This window comes from Rhopalosiphum maidis, chromosome 4, assembly GCF_003676215.2.
Source record: "Rhopalosiphum maidis isolate BTI-1 chromosome 4, ASM367621v3, whole genome shotgun sequence".
In the NCBI taxonomy this organism is placed as follows: Eukaryota; Metazoa; Arthropoda; class Insecta; order Hemiptera; family Aphididae; genus Rhopalosiphum; species Rhopalosiphum maidis.
This window is the reverse complement of record NC_040880.1, coordinates 11621854-11638158: the sequence shown is the minus strand read 5'-3', so window position 1 is coordinate 11638158 and position 16305 is coordinate 11621854. Positions and strand designations below refer to the sequence as shown.

Genomic DNA, 16305 nt, shown 5'->3' with positions numbered 1-16305 from the left:
TTTTACAGCTTAATACATTTAACTATTTTCAAAAATCGTGTTATTAAATATTAATAAGTCTCGTATTATTTGAATACTGCACTTTTATAATATTGTAATTATTTATTTCGTGTAACACTAGAAAGAAATATTAATTATTCTCCATTAAAATTTAAAAATCTTGATTACGACTTGCGTTTTGATATGACTTTACACGAATACTATTAAAATTTATAACCACTATATATTATTATTCCATTGACATAAACATACAAGTATAAATCACACGATATTCAAACAACTAAGACAATGTGTATTAAAAAACCATATCTTAATCTTTAAATGTCAAAATATGTAATTATATAATTATTTGCACTTATTAATAATTATTTTAACATAAATCATTCTTTTTTAATTAAAAACATTTAACATAATATATACTTAATAATTTCTTAATCTACAACAGTAGGTAATGTGAACAATTATACAAATGCAAGATATTCCTTGTTCTTTAATAAGTAGGTAGCAACCTACAACCGATAAGTAAAATAGAATGATAAATATAATATGTGAATATTAAATATTTCGATTACCGTTAAAATTTAAAACGTTCGTTTCTAATAGGCGCATGAATCCGGTAAGACCATGTTTTGGGCTTGTTTATTTCAGCGTAAGATAATGTGCTATACGAGTACTTAATTTGGGAACAGTTTTAAATTACCATGATATAGAAAAAATAATTTGAACGGAGCATATCGAAGAATTCAGTGATTGTTCTTAAGAGGTTGCTTCAAAATAGTTTAACTGTTGTTCGTAACCAGAAATTGGAAGAAGATAATATTATAAATAATAATTAATTTTAGTAAATTATGAGGATAAAACCATAGAAACGAAATGGCGAGTTTCTATTTCTTAGAAGTCAACACTCCTCCCCCCTCATACACACAAACAAACAAAAAAATAATGTTTAATATACCGGTTAAATACAGTATATTTATAAGTGTTACACAATTTTTTTCTTAAATTTCTATTTGGACAACCTATGAAAAATCTCATAATACATTTTCAAGCTTTTCAGCAGAGTTTATACGTTTATAGAAAGTCATTTTTTGATCCAAAATGTTTTAAGAATTGTCGGCTATTTGTTTTTGAATTTCTATAAGATAATTAAATCGATTTTGTCAAAAATTAGTGTTGCGTTTTTAGTTTTTCCTGATATTTAAGAAAAGTTTAGGGAATTTTTTACATTCCAATCTCCCCCTACCTCTCTGATGTTAAGTAGATATAGGTATCCGCTATTTAATTTTCTTTTAGGAGCTACCCTCAAAATCGAAAATCAAATTGGATCTTCTACTATAAAAAGTTTCTTTGGACACACGCAATAAAATAAATAAATAAAAATAAAAAACACACATAATCTTAAAAGCAATACGTTCTTGCGAAATTCTGATTTAATCCTCAAAAATATAGTGGTAACCGAGTTTCATCTAAAAATTTAGATACTTAAAATTATAATATATAGTGAAATGTTTACTGTTTATCGTTTCAGATGTCTTGACAATGACGCCAATGGCGGCAATATGAGACCCTTACCGCCGGGTCAAGATGGAGTCGACTACTGTAAAATCCGCAGAGACCGAAACCACCACCACCATCACCACCACCATCACCACAGCGTTGGCAGTGGCAGCAGTGGCGGCACGCTCCGCCGGTCGTCAGCATCATTGCTGGAACCGCCGTCTCCCACCGAACGGTACCACGGCACCATCGAGGGCCATTACCGTTTGCACGACTTGGCGCTCGACCGGTACGTCCCACCGCCGTCCCCCGAACGGTACTCATCGGGCGTATCGTCGGCCGGCCGGTCGTACCAGCACCACCATTCCCAACAACAACACCACCACCATCAGCAGCAGCCGCCGGACGATCGGTACTCTTCATCGTCGTCGTCGTCGTGCCATGGCACCACCGTCGGATCGGGAAATGGGAGTGGCGGTGGCGGCCGCAACCACTATCTTCCGGTATCGCAGAGCACGTCTGAAAGCTTCATGTCACCGCCGTCGCCGGTGGCCGAACGGTTCGACTACGCCGCACGTCACCACGATAGTTACACCACCGCCGCCAAACGAAACGAATCCGCTTATTCCAGGTAAGCCGTCGCCAACTACCGATGATTCTGCACGTTTTTATCGTGTGTCTGTGTCTGTGTTTTGTATACCTTAAGTCGCGTCCGACGATAACCCAAATCGCAACGCATTAAGCCATACCGCTGTACAATGTGGACGGGGGACTTGGTAAATTTAAAAAAAAAACCAACAATCCTTATCTCAAATACGAATTAAAATCGTTCAGATTACCCTTTTAAACTATATACTTTGTGTACTATCTAGATACGTAAAAGTAAGCAGTCCGATCAGATGTTGATCCTCAAAACAGTAATTTCCTCGTCCAAAATACGTGTTTGAAATTCCACGTTCAACCCCAAACTCCTATACCACGCTGATAACGATTTTGTGAGTCAAATAAAGTGTCCACTACACCACCTAAATAAATTGGTCTTTTTCTTGTATCTAATAGATCTAGAGAAAATGTTATGATGATTATGATATTTTTATATGGACATACGAGTATATTATCTTGTTATTCTATTGTTCCGAGGACAAATTTTCGAAAGCTTCGATTCGCGAATTGGACAGTGAGGTTTTACAATCCCGCAGTCCTCCGCCGCTACAGACCAGCAACCGTGGTAAGCCTCGCCGAGACGACCGGGGTCCATAATCTATATTATATTCTATACCATTAACCATAATATATGAAAACGGTATAATATATAATATACTCGTGGTGAGCGGACAACCGTGATATTTTCGTTGCCATTAACCATCAGTCGTAATCTGAGTTTCTGCCATAGCATATTGTACAGAGTTAAACACGATTCAACTTATATATAGGTAACGCGTTACCGACATTTTTTTACGTACGTATTAGATTACACGGAACACAACAAGAAACGATGCATTGCAGTATCTTGTCTTTAAAACTCTGTGCGTATTTAATTGTCACCGTGTTCCGCGTTGGACATACCGTTTAACACGATATGTAGCACGTATATCAAATAGTTGCAATTACTATTTCATCATTGCCGTGTGGTTACATTGTTATTAATGACGGCTAATGAAACAATCGTTTTTCCTGTACAAAATATAATATTTGATTTTGTTGAATAAAAATACCATCCTGAACACATACTATACAGGTATATATGGTCTATATTGCGCGTAGCACAATGGTAGTGGAACATATAACGCCTTAAAGCTGGGTTTCCATTGCATGATTGCATCATTTCATATTTTGTTCCGTATATCTAGTATGTCCATACATATATTGATAACACGTTACCTACAGGTCAAAAAAATATTCAATTCTACACGTCACGGTATGTTATAACTTATTCAATGGAAACTCGACCCAACTTTTTAGGGACCTACTGTAGTCTGCAAACTGCATCGTGTGATTTGATTTTAAATATACCTATTCGATTTGTACGTAACGTGTTACTATAACGTAATTAGTGTACACTAAAAGAAAAGACTCAATCTAGTGTGATGAAACTCATGACAACGCTCGCCGAAGTTCGTCTTTTCACCTTCCATCTGTCCGATCCATGTCAATTTTTTTTTTTCTTTATCAAACCATTAACGAGCTATACAAGCTATATAATAACTACAATCTCCAGACCAACGAATCACACTACTCGTTTTCTAATATTACATGCTATGCTGCTTGTAAAGTTAGGTTTTGGTTAAGTTTAGGTTCCTTGTAAGGATAGCGACAATTATTGTAAATCGTATACGAATCTACGACGTTGTTTATTTAAAATTTATTGTATTTACGTATAAATGTATAATTTATTATTTTTTTAAACTTGAGATACAAATAATTCAATTAAAACCTTTATGAAATTGGTTTATGACGTATTATAAATAGTCTTATTATAAATTTTCACTTCACATTATTCGTATTTGTCATAAGTTCTATTTATAAATCACGTATATACTGTAAATTTATATCTATGTACTCAATTGACTATGTCATTATTTTGGCTGATGGCTGTGGTATAATTGGATAAGATGTAAATTCGAAAGAAAGAGAGGCAAAAGTTATTTCGTTCTTAGGAAATTTTAGTGAAAGTACTTATACCGTAACCTTTTGCTGATTATATGTAATATATACTTTGATACAATTACACCGATCAAAATATGCCGATAGTTTTTTTTTACATTTCCTATTAATTATAAATAATTCAGCGTTTGTTTTAAATTGTATCAAATTATTTTGAAAATAATAATGTCAACACTTCATGAAAATTTCAAGTATCTAAAATTATTCGTTTCGAGTTACACCCAAAAAATAAAACTAATTTTTATTGAAAACTGCGTTCGCATAAAAATTTCCATTTTTCATTAATTATAATTTTTTAATTTTTTCTAATTATTAAGTAAAATATTTTTTTCTTTTGGTCCCACAAAAAACCAATTAGATCCATTTTTTTTACCAAAAACCACCCACGTAGTTCAAAATCAAAATATTTTTACTGCTACAAAAATAATGACAGACACAAAGAAAAGGAAAAAAGAAAAATAAACACACATTATCATTGTAAAATCAATACATTCATCGCTCCACTCAAAATCTAAAATTACACTTCAATAATTAAATATAAACTAATAATGATGATTATCCTGTGTAAATATATTAAATGTCCATTATGATCTTTTCCAACTGGTCCAAATGACCAAACATTCTACTCCAATTTTTAAAATAAACGTGACATAACCTTTTGAAAAACGCGTGTGCAAACTATTTATCAAATTTTGGGTCAAATATCCAAAATGAGCTCAAACGGTTGACAGCTCTCTATAATACTATAATACTCTTTAGTGATCCCTTGGACCTTAGAGGTATCTAATACGGCTACAGCCTACAGCCTGCTCTTATATACTGAGTTAGTTTTTTTTTCTTTTTATATATAGTGAAGTTGGCAAGAAATCATGACATTAAGAGGGCTCATCAGTAAAAACTTTGCTCTGTCTTACACCCGTAGAATATAGTAAAAACTTCTCTCTGTATTTTTCTATTGTGATTGTATTTTTAAATTAAGGTATTATAACCGATTATAAAAATATAAGAAATAACATTATCTATGTTTAGTTGAAAGTTTTTTTCTAATATTATGATTTAAAAAAAAAAATATTTTATTTAAATGTTTTAATTTGTTTAGTTATTTAAAATAATTTATAATTTATTAAAAAGCTTCTGATAACAAAGATAGCTAGTGTTGTTTTTTTTTAATTTTTAAATAATTTATAATACCTTAATTCAAAACAATTTAATTACAATGAGTGGATTATGAAGAGAGGTTTGTAACTTTGTATGTAAGGCGAAGAAAAACATATTAAACTGATGTGTCTTCCTAACTGCTAAGAATGAGTTAGATAAAAGGATACGTTTTCCTGTAATGGCCTTATCTAAAATTTCTTTTTTATTATTGGTATCATAAAAATGAAAACAATAAAACTATACGATAGAAAAACCTATTGATTCATACCTATATAAAAAATAGCAGCTTCAATTAAAGCTAAATGTCTAATGTACTTCTATAAAAAATATTGGTCTCTCTCACTTTATTGGTTATGTGTTTACGATGATCATATGAACGGTTTAGATGATCACATAATATTGTCGATCAATGATGAGCTATAAATGGTTGAAAAGGTTTTTTGCTAGATTTTCTGATACTATTTTCGACGCATGTTATTCTAGTATAGTGAATTTAATATAATAGATTGATTTTCTTTATAACTACAACGAATTTTGAAAATGCATCGATTTTTTAAGTTTAGGTTTTTAAAATAGGAAGCAGAACACTACATATACGTAAATACGTTAACTAACGGTTTACTATACATTTACCATGCCTCCTAGTTTTTTTAATAACTATATTTATTTAATAACTTATTTCAAAACACAATTTACATATTATAAGTAATATATTTCAAATACAATCCAAATATATAATATACGATTATATGAATATAATACTATGAGCGAAACATGCATGACACATCAACAAAGTATATGTTTTAAGTCTAAAACTATGAATGGTTAATAAAAATATTCGTGTACAATAAAATTATCTAAATGATATGAATAGAGCCAAATACAGCTCCAACCACTTTTTAATATGCTTTTCTTTAAAGATTATAATAACTCTCAGTGTAAATATACAATGATCTAGTGGTATAGAATAGAATAATGGTTAACCTACGTGTTTCAACCTAACCTAACCAATAATATATGATGTCCAAACGTAGATACCTATAAAATGAATCCGTATGAAACAATCATTATATTATTAATTATTTATTTTTATAAGTTATATGATACCAGTGATACCACTATGTTATACCACCATACACATATGAAATATTTATATGTATAGTGTATACGCATTAAATCCATTTAAAATTCATAGAAAATGTTGTTCAGTTGACAAAAGCTATAATACTTATACAAAAAAAAAAAAATTATAATTATACGAGTAAATTAATTTTTATTTTGTTTATATTTATACTGTTAAAACTATAGCTTAAACAAGTAAGGCGTGCGGGTTTATTACTTTAATACTTCAAAACTAAAATGTATAATAATTGTAATAAAATGTAAATTCAAAAACTTTAATTTAAATATGTGTATAATAAATGTTTCTGTCCTGAGGGGGGTCAAACCCAAGACCCCTGTAAATACGCCTCTGAACGTTTATACTATACACATATAATAATACATATATAATACAGATTCCAACTAAATCACTACTTAGTGTAAGATAGGTATATCTACTACCTTCACGACTTATGTGTATACATTATATTCAACCTACGGCATAATTTAAGATAGTATGACAAAGTATTGATTTTATAAGTATTGTATATGGTGTACCTACCCCAAACTTACCTTCACGGCTCGAGCTCTTGTATATAATGTGTGTTAAGTACGCGTGAGTGCATGTGTGTATGTATGTGTATGCGTGTGTGTGTGTATGGTATACTATACAAAATATTTGTTTTAAAATTTAACAAAAGCTTCTGAATGAATAACTATATATCCACATACATATTATATTTTTTTAGTCAGCAAAAAATACGGAAAAATAATTTTTTCCAAGTTGGCCGAATTCCTCAAAGCTTTTACAAAAATAAACACGCATTTATACTTATATATTTACGTCCTGCACGCAAATTGTATGTACGAGGGCGGTATATCTTGCCAAACCAACATTAATTTTCTATTTTAACCGATTTTTCTCTAAAAGTTTTTAAATATTATAATATACGATTTATTCAGTTATTCCTCTGTGTAGATATAGTTATCTTAAATCCACATGTGTAAACATTCGTTATTAAAATCTCTCTTAGCAAACGTCATAGGAGAATTAAAATATGATTACTATAAGTAGGGTTATGTTATAACAATAAAAATGGCTTCATATTTATTTATAATTGAAAAGACTCATATTGTATATACCCGAGGTTTTCCGACATTTAATCGTTAAGATATTATATAAGTAATATTGGATGTAAGTGCACTTAAACTTTATCACTTTGGGTAATTTAAATTTATTATTTAAATTTAAACGTTTTCTTTTATGATTTTACAATTTTACATTATTTATTTTAGCACGATCTAGAGAAAAATTTAACCATATAATAACATAATATGTATATCATGTACAAATAATTTAGTACGATAATCGCATTTCATTTAATTTTTACGTAGATAAAATATTCAATGTTATACAATTATTCGTGTCCGTGATCATTAAAGAAATAATCCGCTTTTCTGCCATTATTGCCTTTATTTCCCGTGTATATTAATGGCGGGTAATTTAGACGTTTTCACAATTGAAAACATGTTTACTATTGAGGTATGTCCTTAAATAAAAGTTTCGCTATCACAATATGTATTGCACAAGTGTATCGACCCCACGTTTTTTCCTTTTTCCTGTGTGTTTATATTGCTTATAATATACTTTATAATACTGAAATAGTTATTTTTAAGTGTTTTGATATACACTTAAAAACACTAAAATATATAGTTTAAGTTCTAAAAATTGGAATACATGTATTATGTAAAGTAAAATTTAAAATAACAACAACATTTTAATATTTTCATTATACTTTCTATAGTTTATGTTTTAATTATTTTTATTAAATAATATAAAAAACGATAATCGTGCCAAATTTGGAAGCAAAAAAAAATATATTTTGACATTAATGTGTTACTGTGACGTCTCTGCAAAGAAGTGTGGAACATGTTTTATCTCATTCGGATAAATTATAAATTACATTTTGTTCTAACCAAACGAGAAATTGCACAAATAGTAGGACTTCCGAATCCCGCAGTGTGATAAATAACATATGGTGATTAAGATTAATATAATACGGCTTTTCGCAGATACCACATACCGGCCGAGAGGTTTGTTCCGATTGTTTCTCCTGACGATGGTTATGACGGCCACTACGACCGGTGCGACGACGCGGCGTACAGCTCCCGGAAAGAGGCAGCCGCGCTGTACTCGAGGGCGTCGGCGATCGTGGACGCGATGCCTTCCTCGGCGGCCGCGCTGTCCAGGGCGTACGCGACAGCCACCCTGAGACCGTCGAACCGCTGCTGTACTGGCCCGCTGTACAGTGGCGGTGGCAGTGGCGGAGTGGGAGGCGGCGGTGGCGGTGGGTGCGGTTACCAGTACGGCACCGTCGGTCGATCACGGTCGCCCAGGGACCTGTCGCCTTCCGGACTGGTCAGGCAGCAAGCCGCCCACTTGTCTTCCACAGGGTCGCCACCAAAAGGTCCGCAGAACAACAGCATCGGCGGCAACAACGTCATCAACAACAACAACGCGTGCCTGGTCCAGTATGACTCGCACTCGGCCAGCACGCTGCCCCGGTGCAGTAGTGCCAACGTCGTTTGTACCGGACAAAACAGTTACGACGAACCGGCGGCCACCAGTTACGGTGGCGGCCACGGGGCCACTCGCCGCATATCGTCGTCGTGCATCAGGGAAAGCTCCGCGCTGGCGTGCTGTTCGACAGCCGCTTATTCCGGCCACGCCGCGCTGTCCGGCGTCAAAAGTACGGCGGCCGCGGCCACGGCGACGGCCACATCCGCCCCGTCGGCCGTCGCCGCTGCAGTAGCAGCAGCGGCGGCAGCGGCAACCTCCACGCCGTCGACTGCCGTCCAAACTTGCGGCAGCGGAAGTGGTGGCGGCACCAACAACAACGCACACTGTCCTCCTACTCAACCCAACAACGCTTCTTGGTAAGTGTCGTTATAATATTAAAATATGTAGCTTCGCAAAGACGGGGAAAGTAAATAAAGACAATTAACCTGAACTAAGTCAGCGTTAAGCTGTAAAACTTATACTAAGTCAATAATTTATAACAAACAATATACATTTAACTTTAATAATATTATATAGTTTAAAGTTAATATGGACATTGGACGCGTAATAACTAAAAGTGTTGTTGAATTTTCATTCTATACAACGCTAATATCTTTATTGTACTTCATTCTTATTACATATTTAATTAGTTGTGTTTAAAACCAGTCCATGTCTGTAGTATAATGTTGAACAAAAAATTAAATAATGAATTACTTGAAACCATACGGTTATAAATAATATGTTTATATAGATATTATGTATATATAATATATATATAACCATAATCTTAATTTATTGTATTATTTTTTTGAATAACTGAAAAAAGTTAATTTGTTCAAACAATTTCTTTAACTAGTTAGTAGTTAGGTCATAAAATTAATATGAAAATAACTAACTACTTATGTCCACCCTTTGTGACTTCTTATGGCCAGTAATTGGTATTTTTTGTAGTAGAAACTCAATTTGGTCAATAGTCATATCTATAAATTATTTGATAAAACAAAAAATGATAACTAATATATAAAAAATTTTAAAAACATTTTGTTTATATTTTATAAAGTTAACTTACAAAATTTAGTAAACTTAGCGCTCTTCAGAATTGTTATATAATTATTGCATTTGTCATTGACTTCAAATTTACTCAACACAAATTAAATACATAGGTACAAACTTAAGTAATATATCAATATTGGGAGTAAATAAGAACAAACATTATGAGTTTTTGAAGTACAGTCCTTGATTTGTATCAATTTCTTTTTTTTAATATGTACCTATCTATCTATACTTGTGCGGTGACCTTTAGCCAATAAAGAGCATATAACTGAGCCGAAGACAGTACAATACAGAATTTTACACATTTTCAATAACTCATTTGAGACAAAATTGTTCATAAATATTTTTGTTATGTATACTCATGTCTCAGTATTGAGTTTTATAATCAATTGATGTTAAATAACTGAGAGAAAATAGTTTATAGCAGTCAAATCTGTTATGTAAATCTATAGTTCTGTTGTCTATCCACTTGCTTAAGAGACTTCGTGGTCTATGTAATCCTTTCTGACTGACTTAAATCGTGTAATCTTTTAGAGAAGTACCAACTTTGTTTTTATGTTCATCCTTAAATGTACGTTTTTTCTGTATGTATTATACAAAATGTTTTAATATTTATTTTGAGAGTTTTGGCTTTAAAACGGTATTATTTATTATCATTTATCAATCCTACTTGATGTGTTTTTTGTAAAGCTTACATACGAGAATATTATAATTCCCTCCAAACAATCCAAACCCTTAAAGACTCACGGTAAGGGAAACTGGGGTAAGAACTAAGAAGTATAAACAAACTTCCTAACTTTTTTAATTTTTTATAAGTAAATCCGTAGAAACTGTTTGGTACAAAAAGTATTTTTCATAATTTAATTCAAAATCAACACCGTAATCGACTGAACGTCAGAAAATTTTATGTGGATACATTTTTTTTTTTCACAAGTGTATACTTTGCAATTCACTTTATTTATTATTATACATATTTTTCTATACAGAAATATAAGGCATAATATGTTTTTACATTCAATAATAACAATAGTCGACAGAGTTATTATATCGTTTAAAAAAATGAAATATTTTTTTTAATTTTTATTTTTATTATAGCAACTCTTTCCCCACGCGACTACACGTGTAACAATATACATCACGCTAACCCTGTAAACCTATGATTTTATTTATGGTCATGACATAATATTATAATTTCACGTCCATGATTACGACCACGGAACAAAATATTTAATTAAAATCATTACGCGTTATTTTGAAGAATTATTAAAACAGTTCAACGAACGCGTATTTTTGTAAACACTACCTATCTATATATCTACGTTATACTTATACTGTATAACATAGTATAGATAATGTTTAATTTATACTGTACTAAGAACGCGATACATCAACTTACTGCTAACGATGACGAAGACGTTATCTATCGTAAATCATACTAGAGGCACTTAGGTCTTCAAAAGTTCAAAACATTATCTTTTATATTTTATTAGCAACCGAGTTAGTTGTTTTATAATATTATACTGCTACAGACTATATCACGGTTTTATGTACAGGTTGGTATTGGTATTATATCTTGATGGTTGAAATTTGATACGGACATATATGTAGTCGTAATTGTATACCTACATCCACTTTTACAGACTCGTGTATGACATAAACTGAACAAACAAATTTAGACTTGCACAGCAATAATTATATTTGTCAAAGTTTAAAAAAAATGAAAATTATAAAATATTAAATATCAACTGTTTATTTTTCTCTAAGTGTTATAATAATATAACATTATGTGTTCATCAAGACTCCATAATAACCGTATGATATTTACTGTAATAGAAAACTCCTAGCTGTATATGTAATACGAAGTAGATACTTCCATTTTTTAAACCATTTTTAAAAACTTTTCACTGGGAGTTAAATAATTGTATTACTGAACACAAGCGTGTATCTACAGTTAATATTATTTTTTCCTAATAGAAACTTTAAACCATTTATTAGTATAAAATTGTTTAATATTGTATCCTGTATATTCGCTTATGTTAGACTTTTATTTTCGGTTATTTATTCTTAGACATTTTAAAGTATTTCATATTACATTTTGTTTTTTAGATTCTGAACGGAGTGATGAATGTATTGATTCTACAAAGATGTGGGTTTTTTTTTTTGTGTCTGTCATCACGTTTTGGAGTAGTAATAATGCTTCGATTTTTGACTTCAGCACCTCTTTGAAAAGAAAAATTCATCTAGTTGCTACTTTAAGGAGGTCAAAAGTAAAAAATTTCCAGTAGTTTTCAAAAGCGTCGGTAAAAACCCTGAAAAATAACGGAAAAACGGGAATTTTTACACATAACCACTTTTTGACAAAATCGATATTTTGATTTTGCTGTAACCCAAAAACGAATCATTGTAAATACTTGTAATTTTCACCAAATGTTTATAATTATGGTTATCTATTTACGATTAAATTTTCAAAATATTTTGACCTTTTTTAAGGTACTTATAGACAATTGAAAATTCCGACTTTTTTAAGTTTTTTTTTAAAATGCCGATAAAAAAAATTTGGCTATCCAAAAAATCTTTAAAATTTAATACAAGGTTTATTATTATAAGTTGTACTTATCGTAGTAAAAAAAAATCAAAAATCGTTAGTTACAATTTTTGTTTATAAGCATTTAAAGTTCAAATGTTTACGAAATATATCAAAACCGCAAAAATTTGCAAGGAATTTTAAAATTTAAAACTCATAAAATTTTTGTCATTTATACTTAAGGTTCAAAAATCTAATACAAAGTTATCAATAAGTTTTCCTTCAAGTAACTGTAAAAAAAAAATTCCAGCGTCAATATAGAAAACATTTTATGAACGTAGGAAATTAATTTTTTTACGAAATCGCGTAAAATAACGATATATTACAATTTAAATATAAGTAATAATGTAATATATCCAACTAATTATCATTAACTGACAAATCATCTCCGTTCAGAATCGTGTTTCGTATACAATGATACCCGTCATTGCATTCAAATTTAACACAGCCATTATAGTGACCAGTGACCTACTCTCCATCTCTATTATACAGCAGAGCGATACCCATTTGCCCACTTTTTTTTTTAATTTTATTATTTAATTGTAACCTATTTACAATTTAAGTTTTAACGTTTAACATACATTTTTTAATTCTCATCCTAACATAAAAACGCTGCATTCTTTGTATAGATAAAAACTTATTGTGAAGACGGTTTTTTAGAAACTTATTGGTAAATCAAACTCACAAGTATATGAATAAACTTCGTAATATAATATAATTAGTATGATTTGTATTTAAAATAAAATTATGTGTTAAAAAACAAAAACACTGAGTAGTTACGTACTTTAATGTATTATATATGTATACTACGGGTATTATAGTTGCTTTATTATTACGGTTTATTTTAAATATTGTAGAGTAGCGAGCTTTTAAATTATTTTTTTATTAAAATTTTTATGTCAGAAATGTTATAAATACCTTATACATAGATCAATTAACAATGTCTCTTGAGGTTATTTTTTATTAGGTATGCATATTCATAATTCACATAATAATCATATCTAACTAAAATAAAATTATTAAAAATAACTTTTTATCAGAGTAATCCATCATAAACAAAATAATAACAATATATAAATAATGTACAGCTTAAGTAAATTATTTCTGTAATAAATTGATTCCTTTTTTTGTTCATAAAAGGTATAATTCATTCGCGTATAATTTGACCATTTCAACCAGTACAGTTGGGTACGTTAATTTGTGAAATTGGATAGTAAAACTTTTAACTGATACCAAAATAAAATAAAATATACATACCTACCTATATAGTATGGGCTAATTTATAAAATGTTATATAAGCTAATATATATAGGTCAACACAGGATTTATTTCATTCGTAGTATTTTCATCGTAATGCATATATGGTTACATAATATCACATTCGTGCATATGATATATATACATGGCTTATTTGTCATGTTAATATTTTTAAAAAAATGTGTTCAATAGTCAGACAAACATACGTTTGAATGGGCATCAACGACACCTCTATATAACTGCAATAGTTTTTGCAGCCCTACCGTGGTCGTTGAAATTAAATTTACAGAGTAGGTATAAAATTCGTTTTTATATACGTTTATAGTATAAATATATGCGTGTGTAAAAATATCCTAACAGATATAGTGTAAATTATCAATTGTCGCCGGAATAAGACAATATATTATTTCTAACAACAATAATACAATACAATTTACTACTAGTTTTACAGTTAATATACGCATTTCGCTTATACAATATACATATAATAATACAATATAATGTAACTTATGTAATATATTCTGTATAAATACTACACGTATGACGTATATATACATACAATATATTATGTGTTTTAGTATTGACGGTTTTGGAAATCCTGAAGCGTATTGATAATGTGTTTATATACACCGACCGACTCGGCCGGTTACATGATAGATATTACTTCGAAAATATATCGGAATGAAAACCACGTACGGTGCATCTTCGAATAGGTATTGGGTACTTTATTATTGCTGGTTTCGCATTGGTTTACAATACAAGCACCCACGCCGCCACACATAAATATTTCATGTATAATACATTACCTATATTCTTGAGTAATCATTATTATCTTTTGTTTTCAACTCATAAAAACCACTTAACTCGATGCAGATACTCATTACCTATATTAATATTATATTTTTATCGAGTTTCTATATTATGTTCGCTACTATTGTTTTGCGTTATTGCATGTATAGAGTCAGGTATTATAAATGCCTGCTAATGGAATAATTAATATAATTATTGTTAGGGGTCTTATTATAATTTCTCATAAAATCCCATTATACTATTATATATATATATAGAAATACACACCTACGTTATTATTAAATTATGTTTTTAAGTATTTTTTTCTTGATTAACTTCGTATAGTCAATTCGTTGAAATGGTTTTTTTATAAATCATTAAAATATCACCATCCAACATTAACAGGTAATTTTTGATATATTCATACGCTGTATTATAGTCAAATAAGTTTTTACAGTAAAGTGTAGTGCTATACTGTCAACTTAGAAATGTATTTATTTTATATAGATTAGATACCGGTTACCAATTTTTTTTTAATTGTATTGTTTGTTATTGTACTTATACTCCCCTAACGATTATACTTCTCATTATTATAGTTACAACTTGCAACAGGAAATATATTTTGTTTTTAAGTTAGTTAGGTACAACAATTAAATAGGCCACTTAAAGTTTATTTTAAATTTGTTAACAATGACTAATGAGGCAATATACGTTCAAAAATCGATCCAAGCTGCAGGCTACGATTTGTTAGTATTCTCAATATCAAAAAGATCAAAAAGACAATCAACAAAAGCACAAAATATTTTTAACAGGCTATAAATTATTAAAAACTTATAAAAAAAAACTCTTCTAATAAAAATAATTTATCATTGTATAATCAATATATTTACCTCCTAGTATTAAAGGGACATATGATAAAAAACAAACGTCAACCAGCTATTTCGTATCTTCTTCGGCCATGCTGTAAACTCAGCAGTGATATGATTAGTAGTTTGTTCTAAAAGGAATGATATAATTTTTTTCTGCCGAAATCCGCATGAGTTATAACTTATAATATACAACGCCCAACCAACTAGCGCTGTCGCACGCGTAAAAGCAACCCACCACTCGCATCCCCTCCATTTGGGACACTTTTTAAATGTTTCAACTATATAGTACAGTCACAGTCGCACTTTATAATACAATAGGTGTTACATTTCCATTCTTATATAATGTATACTTACTGTATTTTTAAAAACATTGAAATAACAACAATGGTAGTCGACAAGTAGGTAGGTACCTATATATATTTTTAAATTGTTAGTAAACAATACAATGCATAGTTACACAGCTTTTTTTTAAAAAAAAAAACTTTCGTCTAACGATTTTTAAATGGGTAATACACTCGTAGTTACGCAATAATATTATATAAACCAGTGGTGGCAAATATATGGCACGCACGCCAAGATGGCACATTGGTCAAATTTTAACGGCACTCAAAAATATTTGTATTTCTTTTTTCAATCTTCCGTAGTTGCATTTAAAAATCAAAAAAATTGAAAAAATGTTTATACACTCAATACTTACGTTTACATTTAATTATGAAAATTTATTTTCCGCATTATTCGCATTTTATAATTTTATTCATTAATAGATTAAATTA

General features: G+C 30.3%; 1 protein-coding gene across 2 annotated transcripts in view; it reads left to right on the top strand.

Annotated features, from left to right (window-relative positions):
- LOC113548203 (inactive rhomboid protein 1) overlaps positions 1–16305 on the top strand; it is a 64986-nt gene that overhangs the window by 34901 nt on the left and 13780 nt on the right. For both annotated transcript variants that reach the window (XM_026948957.1, XM_026948956.1), the window contains exons 3-4: positions 1529–2128; positions 8494–9357. In XM_026948957.1, coding sequence (XP_026804758.1) covers positions 1560–2128; positions 8494–9357 — 1433 coding nt within the window. In that variant the 5' untranslated portion in view covers positions 1529–1559. The remainder of the gene's footprint in view (positions 1–1528; positions 2129–8493; positions 9358–16305) is intronic.